Here is an 18,352-nt window from a genome sequence, read left to right on the forward strand (position 1 = left end):
TGCACAAGCTCTAGGGCTTATTGGAGCCATTTGTAGACCAATCTACCATTTGTATACAATGACCTAAGCGAATACGACAAAGGACAGAGTAAAGAATTGGAAAACTAAATTTTAAAACACAAAATTGAAAATTAGGTGAAGAAGAAGAAAGGGAGTGAATGCTCACACAGGTTCCTTAAAGTAAGATAGTTTCTGGGAACCAGTATGCCCAGTTAAATTAGAATTTCAGATAAACAACAAATGATTTTTTAATATAAGTATGTGCCAAGCAAGGAGTTCTGGTAGCATAGTGGGTTATGAGTTGGGCTCCTAACTGCAATGTCAGCAGTTGGAATCTATCAGCTGCTCTGAAATAGAAAGATGAGGCTTTTTCCTCCTGTAAAGATTTACAGCCTCAGAAACCCTATACAAAGTTTCTAAGAGTCAGAATGGACTCCATAGCACAAAACCACCACCATATGCTTTTTTTTTTTTTCTCTAAATCTGACAATCTGACCTACTCTCAAAGAGTCTGAAATAGTAAAGACCCATTTTTTTTTTTTTTTTTTTTGGCTGGATAGTGTACTTTATTGATGGTACATGACAAGACTGGGCTCTCTAAAGCCCCTCCCCTTCTCCAGGTGGTCTGGATGGAAACTGAGGATGGGAGTTTCTCAGTGTGTAGGGGAATTAGAGTTGGGGTAAAGACTCCCAGCAGCTGAGGGCCTCTCTCTTCCTCTAGTGCTGTTGCTGGGGCTGGTGGTCCAGGGGGCTCTTATTCTTTGGAGGCCATGTAGACCATAAGATCCACCACCCTGTTGCTATAGCCGAATTCATTGTCATACCAGGAAATAAGTTTGACAAAGTAATCATTGAGGGCAATGCCAGCCCCAGCATCAAAGGTGGAAGAGTGGGTGTCACTGTTAAAGTCACAGGAGACGACCTGGTCTTCAGTGTAACCCAGGATGCCTTTTAGGGGTCCTTCTGATGCCTGCTTCACCACCTTCTTGATGTCATCATATTTGGCAGCTTTCTCCAGGCAGCAGGTCAGGTCCACAACAGACACATTAGGAGTGGGAACACGGAAGGCCATGCCAGTGAGTTTCCCATTCAGTTCAGGGATGACCTTGCCCACAGCCTTGGCAGCACCAGTAGATGCAGGGATGATGTTCTGGGCAGCCCCACGGCCATCACGCCACAGTTTCCCAGAGGGGCCATCCACAGTCTTCTGGGTGGCAGTGATGGCATAGACTGTGGTCATGAGTCCCTCCACGATGCCAAAATTGTCATGGAGGACCTTGGCCAGGGGGGCCAAACAGTTGGTGGTGCAGGAGGCATTGCTGACAATCTTGGGGGAGTTGTCATACTTCTCATGGTTCTCGCCCATCACAAACATGAGGTCATCAGCAGAAGGGGCAGAGATGATTACCCTTTTGGCACCACCCTTCAAGTGAGCCCCAGCCTTTTCCAAGGTTGTGAAGACACCGGTGGACTCTACAACATATTCAGCACCAGCATCACCCCACTTGATGTTGGTGGGATCTCACTCCTGGAATATAGAGATGGGCTTCCCATTGATAATAAGTTTCCCATTCTCAGCCTTGACAGTGCCATTGAACTTGCCATGGGTGGAATCATACTGGAACATATACCATGTAGTTGAGGTCAATGAAGGGGTCGTTGATGGCAACAACCTCTACTTTGCCAGAGTTAACAGCAGCCCTGGTGACCAGGCACCCAATATGACCAAATCCATTGACTCCGACCTTCACCATCTTGTCTCAGGGATGTGGCTGGTACTGCAAGAGAAGCTGTGGCTGCCTGTCGAATGGAAGGAACAGAGAGCCAAGACCCACTCTTTAATCCCCATTCTTTAAAAGTATGCTACTAGCACAGGGAAGGTTAGCTCTGTGGTTGACCTTCCATGGAGAGATGACCATTGAGTGTTTTCCAGACACATGACCTCCAGAGCCAAACTTCCTTATACTTGTAGCATATTTCTCACATACTCTCTCAGTTAATATTCATGGAACAATTAATATGTGCCAGGCACTTTTGTAGGAGTCCTGGTATGGTGCTGTGGGCTAATGCGTCAGACTGCAAAGTCATTTGAACTTCAGGGTTGGTGGTTCAAGCTCACCAGCTGCTCCTTGGAAACCCTATACTGAGTTGCTATGGGTTGGAATCGATTTGACAGTACTTAACAACAACAACAGGCACTTTTATTGGTGTCCTGGTATGGTGCTATAGGTGCTGTAGGAGGCAGTTGTTCAAACAGAACAAGGGAACACTGACTGAATGGTTTAAAATTAGGAAAGGTGTGTCAGGGTTGTATTCTTTCACTATACTTTTCAGTTTGAATCAAAAGGTCGGTGGTTCAAACTCACCAGCTTTTTCATGGGAAACCCTATACAGGGTCACTATGAGTCACAACTGACTCGAAGGCACTTAACAACACCAGGCACGTTTATTTGTTTACAAATAAAATAAAATTTCTGTTGTCATGGACACTTGCCTCTATGAAAAAGATGATAAGGAAAACAAGCATATAGTTAGAAAAATAAAGCAAGGCAAAGGGTTAAAGAATGGTGGAGAGGGGTTGGGAGTAGGTACTATTTTTCAAAGGGTATTTTGGCATTTGAGAGAAACCCAAATGAAACAAGGGGTGAGGCATACAGATATGAGGCAAGGGTGGGGTGGAGGTTAATCTGCATTGAAAAGAAGATTGGAGGATTTTAGTGACATACTCTGATTTGTCTTTAAAAACAACACTCTAGCTGTTGTCTGGAGAACTGACTATAAGGAGCAAGAGTTGAAGCATTTCAGAAATGTAGGTGAGAGATGATGATAGCTTAGACCAGGGAGCTGATGGTAAAGGAGGAAAGCAGTGATCACATTCTGGGCACATTTTGAAGGCAGTCCTGACAGGGTTTACCAATGAATTACCAATGGACATGGGGAGTAAGATAAAGCAAGGAATCAAGGCTAATTCTTACGTTTTGGGCCTGAGGAATGGGGAAGACCAAGCAAATAGTGGGTTTGTCAGAGGGAATTCAGAGTTGTTCTTTGTTGTTGTTCTTCATGTTAAGTGCCATGGAGTCAGTTCCAACTTATAGTGACACTGTGTAAGATTTCCATGGAATGGTTGGTGGGTTTGAACTGCAACGCCATACCAGGACTTTGGACCTGTTAAATTTGAGGTGCTATTATTATATATGGACTCCTTGTGTGATGCTGTAGGATCAGCACTGAACTGTCAACCACAAGGTCAGCAGTTTAAACTCACCAGCTGCTCCTCAGAAACCCTATACAGGGTTGATATGAGTCAGATTTAGACAAGGATGTGGAAGGAAGAATATCATTGCTGACGTTAGATGGATCTTGGCTAAAAGCAGAAAATACCAGAAAGCTATTTACCTGTGCTTTATTGACTATGCAAAGGCTTTTGATTGTGTGGATCATGACAAGCTATGGACAACATTGTGAAGTATGAGTATTCCTGAACACTTAATTGTGCTCATGAGGGATCTGTGTATGTACCTTGAGGCAGTTGCTCAAATAGAACAAGGGAACACTGAATGTTTAAAATTAAGAAAGGCGTGTATCAGGGTTGTATTCTTTCATTATACTTATTCAATATGTATGCTGAGTACATGATATGAGATACTGGGTTATATGAAGAAGTACATGGCATCAGGGTTGGAGGAAGACTCATTATCAACTTGCGATATGCAGATGATACAACCTTGCTTGCTGAAAGTGAAGAGGACTTAAAGTACTGATGAAGATCAAAGACCACAGCCTTCTGTATGGGTTGTACATCAGTGTAAAGAAGACAAAAATCCTCACCACTGGACCAATAAATAACATCCATATAAATGGAGAAATGATTGATGTTGTCAAAGACTTCATTTTGCTCAGAATAACCATCAACACTCATGGAAGCAGTAGTCAAGAAATCAAACGATTTATTGCATTAGGTAAATCTGCTGCACAAGACCTTTGAAGTGTTGAAGAGCAAAGATGTCAGTTTGATGACTAAGGTGTGCCTGGCTCAAGCCATGGTATTTTCAATAATCTCAAATGCATGTGGAAAGTAGGACAGTGAATATGGAAGACCTTATAAGAATTGATGCATCTGAGTTATGGTGTGGGAGGAGAATATTAAAAGTACTGGGGACTGCCAAAAGAACAAACCAATCTGTGTTGGAAGAAGTACAGCCAGAACGCTCCCTGGAAGCCAGGATGGCCAGACTTCATCTTTCATACTTTGAATATATTATCAGGAGAGACCAGTCCCTAGAGAAAGACATCATGCTTGGTAAAGTGGAAGCAAAAAAGAGAAGATTCCCTACCCTCACCGCCACCCCCACCCCCAATGAGATGGACTGGCACAATGGCAGCAGCAAAGTGAGGTTTGTGCAAAACTGGGCAGTGTTTCATTCTGTTGAGCATAGGGGTCACTATGAGTTGGCACTTAACAACAACATTAGTATATATGGAGTCCTGGTGTGGTATTGTAGGATAAAATACTACACTACAAGATCGGTTTGAACAATATTGGCAGTGGCGATTCAAACTCAACAGCTGCTCCTTAGGAATCCTATTTGTTGTTATTATTAAATGCCAACAAGTCTGTTCCAACCTATAGTGACCCTGTATAGGGTATCAGAGTAGTGGCTGGTGAGTTTGAACTGCCGACCTTGAGGTTCAAACTGACTATGCAGTCCAGCGCATAGGGTTGCTATGAGTTGGAAGATCAGAGGTTCAAACCCATCAACACCTCCTTGGAAACCCTGTACAGGGTCTCTATGAATCAGAACTGACTCAATGGTTCTTAACAACAAAAATTAGTATATGTAGGAGCCCTGGTGACATGTTGGTTAAGAGCTGGACTGCTAACCAAAGGGTTAGTGATTTAAATCCACTAGCATCTCCATGAAGGAACTCTGGTAGCATAGTGGTTACGAATCGGGTTGCTAACCTCACAGTCAGCAGTTTGAAACTACCAGCTGTACCGTGGGAGAAAGATGAGACTTTCTGCTCCCGTAAGGATTTATAGCCTCGAAACCCTGTAGAGGGTTGCTATGAGTCAGAACCGACTCCACAGCACATAACAACAACAACAACAAGCATTTCCATGAGAGAAAGATCCACTTCTCTAATGATTTATAGTCCACTTCCGTAATGATTTACAGCCTTGGAAATCCTATGGGGCTAATCCTATAAGTCAGAACGAACTCAACAGCAATGTTTTTGTTTTTTTAAAAAATTATTATTAATATATACTTCAGCCAGACTGCAAAGACATTTGAACTGCAAGGTTGGCGGTTCAAGCTCACCAGCTGCTCCTTGGAAGCCCTATACAGGATTGCTATGGGTCGGAACCTACTCAATGGCACTTAACAACAACTTCATTTATTTGCAATGAGAGCAGAATGGCAGTTCAGGTGCTTCTGAAATCTTGTGGTAGATGTTGGTGATGCATTGGAGGTGAGATATTTCCTGCCTTTTAGAAAAACCAGAAATGAAGTCAGAACTACTGAGTTATGTGTCCTCTAGTTACTCAGGACAGTTCTAGTAGCTGGTGTCAGCTGGACAAGGAGCCTCAAGGCAGTTTTTAGGTCATCAGATAATTCTTCCTCAGGGGTGACTCATGAGCCAAAAGGGGAAAAGGAAAGGCACTGTTTTTTTTTTTTTTTTCTAAGAATTTACCACTAGCTAGTACTGTGCCAAAGAGCTCTGGTAGCATAGTGGTTATGAATTGGGCTGTTAACCTCAAGGTCAGCAGTTCAAAAATTACTAGCTGTTCCATGGGAGAATGATGAGGTTTTCTGCTCTGATAAAGATTTACAACCTCAGAAACCCTGTACAGGGTTACTATGAGTTGGAACCGACTCCATGGCACACAACAACAGTACTGTACCAGATGACCAAGAGGAAAAGCAGGAAAAGGGGGTGGGTGGGTCACAGATCTGATTAAACCAGTGGCTGTTTTCTTTGAGGCTTAGAGAAGAGTTCCTGGCAGTGCTGTCTCATCTGGATGTGGTGGTCATAATCCTGTCTAATCTGGATGTGGTGGTCATAAAATTCCCTTTCAGGATACACATTACACCAAGAAAATAACCATCTGAGTTTCCCAAGTATTTTAAAGACATTTGGACTTAAAAAACACATTTTCTAAAAGTAGAGATTAATCAAAAATACTTTAAAAACAAGGATAAATGGTGTTTCCCTACAAAGAGTACAGTGAGTGGGAAGTGAGGAAGGAGAAAGGCCATTGAATGGAGGAAGGAGGCCTTTCTCTCTGGTGCCTGTTCTAGATGTTTGTAGAAGGTAGCATGTTGCATTGCTGTTTTCTTCTCCTGTTCTTCACCAAACCCATGAATTCCCTAAATCAATGAGATCAATCGTGGTTCCCTCAGTGGAAGGTATCTTGAACAGGTAGCAAGGACACCAGCATTCTGAGCCTGACTTGGTGTCAGTTACTTGTGGCTGCTTTCAAAATTTCTAGGCCAGTTCTGTGTTTTTGACCAAATCACTTTCTTTTTCAGGCTTCATTTCCCCCCTTCATCTCTGAAATGAGGTGTTTGGAATAAATGTTGACAGTCACTTCTCATCCTAGTTTGATTATGTTTTCACCACTAACGGAAAACTTTTGAAGTCTCCTGATTTATAAGCTAGTATGCAATTTCATTTTAAAACAATCTAGTAATGTTGTTGTTGAGTGCCATTGAGCAGGTGCCGACTCATAGTGACCATTTATAGGGTTTCTAAGGATCAGCTGGTGGGATTGAACCACTGACCTTGAGGTTAGCAGTCAGTGCTTATACAGGATTCCACTGTGGAATACAGTGCCACACCAGGATCCCATTGAGATGTGACTGTGCATGCGCACACACACAAGGTTAAGTCAAAAAGTATTGCTTCAAAATCATAGACAAAAATACCAAAATGAGAAGCTATTATTTCTTGACACATCTTTCACCTAAGTCTATATACTCTGAAAGCGGTGTTTCCATCTTTCTAATTCTTCCCTGAAGAATTCTGTGTTCTTTGATTTATACCACATTAAAACAACCGTTTGGCAGTCTCTAGTGACTCAAATCATGTTTCTTCTAAATGTTCTTTGAATTTGGGGGAACAAAAAGAAGTTTGAAGTGGCAGGGTAAGGGCTGTAGGGTGGATGGGTTAAGGTTTTCCAATGAAATTCTTGTAGGATAACTCTTGCTACCCTTGAAGAATGAACAGGTGCATTTTTGTGATAGGAAAATAAATAAATAAACCTCGGCTCAACTTCCCTTGCCTTTTTTTCACCACTATAGATTTTACTTTTTTTAAGATTTTTTCCTGCTAAACCCTGTGATTAGATACCTTTGGAAGCCACTCTTCTGATTGGGCCTTTGTGCCTTTTTTTTTTGAAGGCATCCTAATGAGACTAAGACAAGTGTAGTACTGAGAGAACTTGTCTGCAGCCATCTGCCAATCACAGAGACATGTTTAAATTAAACATGCTTTGTTTGGAATAAACCCATGCAGGTATGAAATGGAATTCTACTAGTAATACTTTTTTACTTACTCTCATGTGTGTGTTTATCATAGGTTGTTTGTTGTTGTTAAGTGCTGTCATCATGTTGTTGTTGTTGTTAAGTGCTTTGGGTTGGCTCTGACTCTTAGTGACGATGTATAGAGTTTCTGAGGAGCAGCTGGTGAGCTTGAACTGCTGATCTTGAGGTTCAAACTGACTTTGCAGTCCAGTGCATAAACTTACAGCTCCACACCAGAATTCCTTTATAATATATATTAGGTCTTAAATTCCAAATTGGTAGAAAAACACCAGAACCAAAATCCAACATAATGGACATGGATCCTGGGAACAGACAATGACACCATGTGGATAATGGAGTAGTACTGTCATTTTCCTCTTAAAGCAGAATAAATGTGATAAAATTTAGAAGTGTTGGTTTTTAGTTGAATCATGAGACATGCAATGTGGTGTGATAATGGATACAATATTTTACTGTGAACATAATTTGGAATTTGGAGAAGTTGTGGTTTGATAAGTAATACATTTGACTTTGATTATTTCTTAGCAGAAGGCATACATATAAGATGATTTTCCCATCAGTTGGTGACTTGGCAGCAGGGCAGTTTGAATTGCATTAAGATCAGACACTGTGTGAGACAGATGATTCCTAATCTTGGTTTAAGGCAACAGAGGGTCAAGTGGACGCCTCACTGAGTCAGGAGGGTCTTCAGGCAGAAATCCAAAGAGCCTCATTTCTGGGGTGGTGTTTTACAAAGATCACCTAAGTTTTGTTTTGTTTTTAATCATGAGGTATTACCATAGAAGATGCTCCAAACAATCTCCTTCTCCCGTGAAAATTACAGTTAATTTGAAGGGATTTCTTCAGTTGCTTACACCAGGAGTCAGTTAGAAATGAAGTTATCACCCAAACAGAGGCTGAGGGTAACCTTGGGCCTGTAACATTTTTCTAAGTAGTTGGGCCCTCACAGTCCATACCTATGGATCACCAAGTCTGGCATGGATCTTGAACTAGATAAAATGGTACTGCCTTTGCTGTCTGTTTCCCATGCTCACAGGGTTGTTTCCTCTGCTTTTGTTCAGTTCCGCTAGTTGGGATGATGAAAGGAAGTCACAGAGGTTGCTTTCAGCAATCAGATACAGTTATTTATTTGGTAAAGACCATGGACAACATCTATTCTGGAAAGTGGAAGAATATAATGAAAATGGGAAGTATGAGCCTGGATAAATTTTCAGTCCATCTGTGAGACAAATCACAGGAAAATGGTCAGGGGCAAAGGCAAATATATTCAACCATATTTCTAGTTGTTCTGAGCACAATGACAGCAGCATTTTGGGGAAAGCATGCAGGAAATCTGGGTGGACAGGAAGGCAGTGACTGGTGGCACCGTGCAGAACTGGATGGAAGTATTTGAGGGGTTTGGATATTGGATAAGGGTTTAGGGAGCAAGAGGCTGAGACTGGCTGAAAAGGTGATAATATCACTAAAAAACGATTCCTGCAAATGTCCTTGAAATGGAGAGATGCTAGATCAGAAGGAAGTGAATGAGGAACTTGTGGAGCTGAAAAGTAAAGAATGTATTGATCTTTAGGTAAGAGAGACACAGGAGGATGCAGAGGGAAGCAGGGTCTGAGAAATGGCTATGCAGATAACTTGAAGTTTTGTTCAAAATTCTCTCCTCTATCACAGTTTCTGTCTGACCCTCCAGCCCTACTCATTCCAGCTCCTCTCCATCACCCCTTCCCCATGCCCCAGGTCCCCAAAAAGTAGGACCTATCTCCTCTACCCTGTATGACATGGCATAGAAAATTTGAGGTGTAGGCCCCTCAAACTCTAGAGTCCATTGTTGTCCTGGGGTTTATGTCAATTTCCTTCATCCTAGTGTTCCCTCAAGTTCCTTTATGGGATTTCAGTCTGAAATCTTTCCTTTGCAATACTCTTTGGGTTTTTGCTTGCCTACAGCTTGTTCCTTCACATTCCCCTATTCTGAACACTAAGATGCTTCTGCCACAACCCCATGTTAACCTAACCCTATTTCAGCCCTTTATTGGTTCTTTGAGTTTGCTCCCAGTCCCTCCCTATAGGATCTGGCCTCAAGAGATAGAAGAGCACTAGAAGGTGTTTAACAGTCTTATCTCCACTCCACCCCAAATATTGATATAGATACAGACTAGGAATATCTTATACCCTACTTTCTCTAATAGCAGCAGAAGCAGCAGCAGCATAACGTCCCAAGCCTAATTTATGACTGCCCAATAGGAAGAAACAGGAGCTGAGGGAAGCTGATAGCTGAAACCTAGGGGTGATGGGGCAGAGGGATTACAGCAAAATACAGCAGCTGAGCTGGGATAGTCCTTAAGGTGCCCCTTGGCCAGGTTGCGTAGGGATCAATTTAGAACGGAGGGTGTCTGTATCCCCAGATACAGAATCCTCCCCAATAGGGGACAGTTGGATGCCCTTAGAAAGGTCTTGGTCATCAGCAACTACTGTGACCCCTTCAGGTCCATCAGTGATTGGGCAAATGGTCAGGGGCTTCTTGCCACAGGACCATATGCAGAAGAAAGGCCGAAGGGGGCCAGAGAAAGAGACCTTGGGGAAAGTATAGATAAGGGATCCATCAGACATATTGTAGAAGGCGATTTCTCCTGAGTCATAGTCCAAGAAAATCCCAACCCGGCGGGGGGCTCCAGCCAATGGGAGAGGTGTTCGGAGTGGGGTGAGGGCCCAGTACCCATTTCCATACAACTCTACAGCCCAGAACCCATTCTCAGGGGTCATGGGGTCGAATCCTTTCTTCATCACATTTTCCCTACACACTCCAATTGCCCAGTCAGTCCTATCTCCCACCTCTACTTCCCAGTAATGTCTCCCTGAAGTGAAGGCCTCACGACCCAAAACACAGGGCCAGGAGTCAAATCTCTCTGGTTTTTCAGGAAGTTTCTGCCGTGACTCTTCCAGTCGGACAGATTTTGAATCCTCATACAGAAAGAGATGAGGATGGGCCGTGTCTGGATCCAGAGTCACATCAACTGAGGAAAGAGGAATCTGAAGGTCAGGGAATGTTGGAGGTTTCAGGACTTACCCCTCTTTCTCCAAAGCACTAGAGCACTATTTTAGCAGTTGACATGTTTCCTGAGAAGAGCTGCTTGGCCTGCTCAGCTGTCTCCATTGCTTTCAGGTCTCCTCCCTCATCAACAGGCACAGGGTGATGCAAGAGCTGACCTTCCTCAGTGCCTCAGGAGCCTTTCTGAGGGGGACTTGGGTTTTGGCTATCATGAAAAGTTTTGAAGCCATTTGCTATTACCTCTCCCTTGTCTATCTTCACCACTAAAATGGTGCTAGTGTGTTCATCTCTAAGTATCATAGGACTTTGAATCCCTTAGCAAACAGAGCCTTTGAGAAGTTCAGAGCTACTAACCTGCATGCAGTGTAGCCTTTTTCCATTCTGTAATGAAAGAGAGAGGTGGTTATTGACAGGTTATAGAATAGGAGAGAACACTTTAGAGATGGAACAATGACAAGAAGATAGGACTTACTGAGCTCTTCCAGTAGTTTCTCTGGAAAACAAAGAGAAAGATATCAATGTCCTCTACAGGATATGACCAAAACCCACCAAAGCCACTGCCGTGGAGTTGATTTCGATTCATAGCGACTTTGTATGTTTCTGAGGCTGTAAATCTTTTCGGGAGCAGAAAACCTCATCTTTCTCACCCAGAACTGCTGGTGGGCTTGAACTGCTGCTTATCCTACAGTGCTACCAGCCTAGAGAATATACCAGAAGTGGAAAAAAGTGATATGGGAAACACACAAGGGAAGAATTGTTTCACTCATGAATACCTGAGTATAAAGATATTATCAATAAATCAAAAACAAATATTTTTGTTGTTGTTTAGTTTTCTAAGAAATATGAAGAAAGTTCCTCTGGATTTGAGATCAGGGATAGGAGAAGCACTGGACTGTTAACTACAAGGTTGGCCAGCTGCTCCTTGGAAACTCTTTACAGGGTCACTATGAGTTGATGTGGTGTGTCCTAGTGTGGTGCTGTGGGTTAATGTCCTGGATTGCAAGGTTAGTTTGAACTGTAAGGCCAGGTGGTTCAAGCTCACCAGCCGCTCCTTGGAAACCCTATACATGGTCGCTATGAGTTGGAACCAGGTATATAGCACTTAACAACAACAACAAATGGATTGCAAATGACTTGAAGGCACTTAAAAACAACAGCTGGGAAACTGAGTTAAGAATGGGCTTATGGTCTAAGGGTAGGTAGTGAGTAAACATCAGATTTACTATCTCAATTAGAATTGGCTGCAACTCTGCCCATAACCCAAAACCTTGCTGTTGTTGTTTTTAATCATTGAATATTTATGACTTTCAGATCTTTGTAATCTCTTCAATCTTTGAATCTAAAATCAAGTATTTTTCCTGCTGGAAATCATCCTAAAGGACTTGGATCCAACGGCACTCTGAAGCATTGCTGACCAGTAACCTGAGATTTTTGTGGCTTACCTTTAGAGCTGAATTCATTCTTCCTCTCTCTGGATCGTTCACTGTATAGTCTCCAGGTGAAAAATACAGACCCAACAGTGAGAAGTCCTAGGACCATCAGAATAACAGCCACAGCCACCACCCAGGGAGTCAGCCGTGGAAAGAAGGGAGCTAAAACAAAATCCCCAAGACATTTATTGAGAAACTTAGAGCAAGTCCAGCTTCTTTCCTAAATCTAAAATGGGTTAGAAGAAGTGACCGGGACCTCTTCTATTCCTCCCATGGAAAAAATAGAGACTCTGATGCCACTCTAAGATTTTCAGAAAAAGTTTTGAACTTGGGTAGAAGAGAGCAGAGAAAGTGAGGAATGAAAATGAACAAGGTCGATTTTAGGACAGGATCTGTGAAATAAAGAATGTAATCGATCAATTTATATTATTTTGGAAATTCCTCCTTATCTATCAATGCAAACTAAGAGCCAAGGGATAAGGGAAGTAAATAAGGAAAGGAAAGTTTGTAATCCAATAGGACTGAAATGACCAAGGAATAAAGCAAGTTTTCTGCCAGAACCAGTATTAGTATTTGGGAATGAGAAGATCTACATCCCTGTGAGGATCTTGAGAACCTAATAAGAAGTAAAGAGTTGAAACAGTAAAAACTGAGACATTTTTTTTAGGTTTCTTGTTCACTCAAGGACAAAATGACTCTGGATTAGAAAGACCCCCAGTAACAAAGCTTCTCTACCTAAGATGTATCTTTTAAAATGGAAAGCTTGGAATTTCTATGTCATGTAGATAGAGTTTGTGTCTTCAGAATCTTTACTATTCTAGTAAAATTGGTGGGCTTCCTCAAGTCATCAGGCAGAAGCTTAAGTGGGAAAAGTGAATAGCTCAATGAGATCATGACTGGATAGGTGTCCTAGCTGATGTGGCTTTGAAGCTGTGTCAACATAGAAATCCAGCATTAGTTCCACTAACCTGGTATAGAAATTCCTACTTCCTTCTCCTGATCAAGAAGGAGGTTCTGGATACAGCAGGATACATTCTTCAGGGAGTTGTCTCTGATAATCAGTGAAGCTGCCACAGTGAACAGGCCTTCTTCATCAGGACTGCTGGACTCTGTCGTGGATGGCAATTTCTCTCCCTGGGTAGTTCTCCACTGCACCTGGGGCTCTGGATACCATCCAACTGAGGAGCACTCCAGTTGGATCTTGCCATTTTCTTCAACTTTCATATAGATGTGAGGATCAGAACCCAGAGCTATAGAAACAGAAATTGGCCTTAATCCTCTAGGGAGCACTGTTCTGTGAACTTTATGTAACCATAGAGCTATGTAGTTTCAAAGAGACGAAAAGAGAAGCACAAGGGACTAAAATTTGGAGGGATTCATCTTGATATTTCATTACACAATGAAACTGACACATCAACAGAGGGATTTTCTTAAACCTTATCAGAGAAGGATGCCATGTTGGAATCTAGTCATTGATCCCACCTCTAAAGGGAAGACAGGCATTTGAGCTGGCCTTTAAAAAGTGGGCAGTGTGATGGACACACATATGGGTACTTGTTCAGCTAACAGGAACAGCATGATCAAGACTTTGAGATCAGTAAGTGGTCTAAGTGGGGAGCTTCAGAGATAGATGGGAACTCTGATTGGAAGTATTAAGAGAAGACTCTGAGGAGCAGGAGAACTAAGATTGAGTGTTTAAGAATGAACAGAGAAGGAGTACCCTTGGGGAAAGGGAGGATTAGAGGGTCTTTGCACTGAGATCATAGTTGTCAGTTGCAGTTTCTTTTAGCTGTGATGCTGATTTAAAAAATTTTTAAATGGTTTCATCAACTTCATCTTCCCTCACATAATTATGTCTGGACATAAATTCACTTAAAAACTTCTTATCCTGTCTGTTTCGCCTAATTCTTTTCTTACAATTCCACAGCATATAGGAAAAACACATTGAGCTGCAGGGTAGAGTCCATAAGCAAATGTCCACAACTGTTGCTTTAACTCTATATTCCAAATTTGTGTATATAGATGAAATTGTGTATTCTTTTCATGAAAGGTTTGTTGCTTTCAGCAGATTCTCAAAGGTGAGTATTCTATGCTATCAAATCTCAGTATTTTTTTATAATCAACCTTCAAGATACTTCTTTCCTAAGAAATGAAAACATGTGAATTACACATGCTGTTGCTGCAGGGGGCGTCCTTGCAGAAACTCAGATTTCACCCAAGTATTTTTCCAATTTTATTTTTATTTCAATATATTTATTAAAATCAATATATTGATACATTTGATATTTTGAGTCATCTAAGGCACAGTTGAAATTGTAGCCTAGAGCAGTTCTATTCTGTCACATAAGGTTGCTTTGAGTAAAAAATCGACTGGACAGCACATGACAACAAGGCACAGTAATATCTTATAAGTATATACTTTTAGAGTTGACAAAACAGTTTTCCTATGTTGTATAATTTTATTTCATTCTTGTAAAATTCTACTAGATAGGTGCTTTCCCAGTTTTACATTAAAAAATATGATTCAGAAAAAGAATGACTTACTGTCATTCACTAGTATGAGGGCAAGTAAAAAAATACTGCTACAAAATCATAGGAACACTTACTAATATTGAAATATTAAATAAAAACATGAAACTGATATTTTTCAATATGTCCTCCATCTAGGTCTACGCACTTCTGAAACCAATGTTCCCATCTCTCGAATCCTTCCCTGAAGAATTCTGCACTCTGTTAGTTTTAAGAAGCTCTGGTAGTGTAGTGGTTACAAATCAGGCTGCTAACCTTAGGGTCAGCAGTTCGAAACTACCAGTGGTTCCATGGGAGAAAGATGAGGCTTTCTGCTCCAGTAAAGATTTATAGCCTTGGAAACCCTGTACAGGGTTGCTATGAGTTGGAACTGATTCCATGGCATATAACCACCACCATCAAACGTTAGTTTTGACATCCTTGAGGGACTCAGACTGTGTTCTTTTTAAATGTTCTTGGAGTTCTGGGAACAAAAACAAGTCTGAAGAGGCAATACCATAGCTGTAGGGTGGATAGGCAAGGTTTCCCAGTGACCTTCTTGTAGGGCAGCTCTTGCTACCCTTGAAGAAAGAGTAGATGCATTGTCATGATGGAAAAAAGTTCATTGGCACAATTTTCCTGGCTTTTTCTCACTAGTGCAGTTTTCAATTTTCTTAAAACTTCTTCCTAATAAGATTGTCTAATGTGATTGTCCTATGTGCTTTGAGAAAAATTTATCAAAATGACCTCTTTGGAATTCCAAGAAAACAGTTGCTATAATCTTCTGAACTGACCTCTGCCTTGAATTTAACTGTTCCAGCCAATCTCCCTGGAAGCCACTGGTTTTTTTGGACCTTTTTTGGAAGGCACCCTGAGATGAGTGTATTACTGAAAAGACTTATCTGCAGTCATCCACTGATCACAGAGACATGCTTAAACACAATTCGTTTGGAATAAGCCCGTGGTGTATGTTCTGGAATCCTAACAGCAGTACTTGTTGACTTCCTCTAGTAAGTGAGAAAGACAGACTTCAATGTGACTTTTCTCCTGAATGCCTTCCATTGTCATAGTGTTTTATCCTGAAATTCAGCTTGAAGCAAAAAAGGAAACAAAGGTAAAACCTTTTCTGGGTAGATCAAGAATGCTAACACTCATGCCCTATCACTGTAGGAATTCAATCATTAAAGACACATCCAAAAACAGAATCAAATAATGGAATGGGGATGCTCACAATAGCCTTATTGTAATGGTGAAACAGAAACATAACTTAAATATCCTATTCTGGGACTTGATCAAGTAAATGATGGTGTACTAATAGAAAAGAATGTGGTGCTGCAGGATACATACTTGACTGCTAACCACAAGGTCAATGGTTCATACCTACCAGCTGCTCCTCAGAGACTTTATACAAGGGTGCTTTGAATCAGAACTGACTCAACAGCACTTGACAACAATAAAAAAGGGAAGTCCTGGTGTGGTGCTGTAGGTTCAAGCCCACCAGTCACTTCCTGGAAACTCTGGAAACTCTATGCAGGGTTGATATGAGTTGATACCAATTCCATGGCACTTAACAACAACAACCAGAAAAGGATGTTATGCAGCCTTTACATCTTACATTTAATAACATGTGTAAATGTCTTTCTATAATTGAGGGGAAACAGTAGGCAGTAAATTAAATAAAACTTTTAAGAAAGACATTTTTTGGGGCTTTCTCCCCTCTTAAAACGCAAGCCCTTTTCACAGCCATCTCTCACCGGTCTGCCAACCGCCTCCAATTTAAGGGATTTTTTGAAATGAATCTGATGGTTTACAAAGCAATTTGATCTATGGGAACATAGTTAGCATATGAGAGACACCAAACAAAGGCCAAAACCTCACCAGCCTACTACTCACCAGCCACTTTCAGCTGCACCTTGGCCTCTTCATAGCTTTCATTCTCCCTGAAAAAACACCGGTATTCTCCGTCATCGGAGGCCCTGACTTGGTGGATGCGCACAGCCACGTTTCCCTGGGTGATGCTGTCCTTCACCAGCGTGACTCGCCCTCGGTACTCTGGCATCTGCTCTCTGTCCTGCTGTTGTCCATCACGGTGCACTAATACTGCAGGCGAGACCTTCTTCCGGAACCATCGCAGCTCCATGCGCTCAGCACTCACGTTTGGGGAGAGATGGCAGGGCAGCTCCGCGTCTTCACCCACCAAAGCCAGGATGGGCTTCGGAGGTCCAAAAACGTCAAAGTGAGCTGCGCATAAACAAGCAGAACCAGGGACAGAGTGTGTATGGAGATGGGAGTTCAAGGCTGACCCAGACCAAGTTCCCAAGAAAGGCCAGAGTCCCATGCACTATTTCTCTAATTCCTCCAACAGTCTTGGGGTGTCTACTGGACCCAGAAGAGGTAGTTGAAGAGAGCCACATGGAACTGTTTACATGTACTGAGAAGTTTCAACCCATTATGTCAGTTATAGAGGAAAACAAAAGGGAGGCCTACCTGAATCCAGTTTGGAAATCTGGAGGAGAATGAGGATGAGTAGACATCTGGGGAGGCAGGAGTTTGGGGAAAATGCCATACCCAACCTTTCTGGACAGCAAGATATTGGTATGAGGCCACTGGAATTCAGTCTAAAAGATAAATGGGTAGAAGAGATCTCACCATGGACTCTGTAGACTGTGTCGCTAATCTATGTGCATCTGATGTTTCTTCTCTCTGCTCCCCAATGTGACGTTTCAGTCCGTTTTTCCATAAGCGTCTGCTCACCCACTACCTTAAGTTTGGTCAAGCATGTATATGAAATGAACTAAAACGCCAAAAGAGACTTTGGAAAAGAGAGTTGTGCATTATAATACCCAGGAGTGGGTTGTATAAATGAACAAATCTTGGAATAACAACCCTAAAAAAGGGTTTTCAAATACAGTAATTTGATATTAGCTTTTAGCAATAATAATAAAAATAAAGGGATGGACCAAGTTACCAAGGAAACGAAATGGAGGAGAAAAGAGAAAATTCTGGGAGAAGATAAAACAAGAAAGGGGAGTTGAAGAAAGTTTAAAAGTTTAAAGAATAGAGGGCTTAGTATCATAGAGGAAGGCATCAAAGGGAGAGAAGAAGGCCTCTAGCAGCTCACTTTTACAAGAGCTGAGAATAATCGCATGTACAAACCTGATGAGCTTGGAGGAAAAGGCACCAAGAAGCCACTGCTACCAAGTGAGAAAACTGTGGCTCAGGGACAAAAGTTAAAGGCCAACAGGAAAAGGAAGGGAAAAAAGCTCTCAGAAAAACCTGCCTCCAGGCAGCCTGATATACTTACTCTGAAGGAAAAAAAAAAGTTTTGTAGGGAGCTGAAGTGTCTATGGATTTGTGGTGTTCAACTCAGATATCAAGGTAAACATTAATGAGCTAAACTAAATAAAAAGTGAAAAGGGAAGAAGAGGGCCAAAGAAAAACCAGCATGCGATGTCTGACTTTGAGCCAGTTTATTCACCTTTCTAAACCTTAATTCTTTTTTTAATTCTTTTTTCCATTCTCTATCACCCAAGTTAACACGTGTCTACCCTCTTGTTGTTAGGTACCACTGAGCTGGTTCTGACTCACAGCGAATGAAACACTGCCCCTGGTCCTGCGCCATACTCACAGTTGTTACGCTTGAGCCCATTGTTGCTGCCACTGTTATCAATTCGTCTTATTGGGGGTCTTCCTCTTTTTCTCTGACCCTCCACTTTACCAAGCATGATGTCCATCTCCAGGGACTGGTCCCTTCTGATAACATGTCCGTAGTCTGTTATGACCCATACAGTTGAAAGCCTTTGTGTAGTCAGTAAAGCACAAGT

The 18,352-nt window shown here is 41.9% G+C and overlaps 1 protein-coding gene across 1 annotated transcript; it reads right to left on the bottom strand.

The window, feature by feature from the left end:
* Window positions 1–9,881: 9,881 nt before the first annotated feature.
* On the bottom strand, window positions 9,882–17,094 carry LOC102842051 (butyrophilin subfamily 1 member A1-like). Its single transcript, XM_006872776.1, has 7 exons — window positions 17,016–17,094; window positions 16,422–16,769; window positions 12,989–13,270; window positions 12,033–12,182; window positions 11,063–11,083; window positions 10,945–10,971; window positions 9,882–10,555 (listed from the first exon to the last, which is right to left on the bottom strand). Exons 1-7 carry the CDS (start codon window positions 17,092–17,094, stop codon window positions 9,882–9,884), a joined length of 1,581 nt encoding a protein of 526 aa, XP_006872838.1.
* Window positions 17,095–18,352: the final 1,258 nt, after the last annotated feature.

The sequence above is a fragment of the Chrysochloris asiatica genome, unplaced genomic scaffold (genome assembly GCF_000296735.1).
Source record: "Chrysochloris asiatica unplaced genomic scaffold, ChrAsi1.0 scaffold00213, whole genome shotgun sequence".
NCBI lineage: Eukaryota > Metazoa > Chordata > Mammalia > Afrosoricida > Chrysochloridae > Chrysochloris > Chrysochloris asiatica.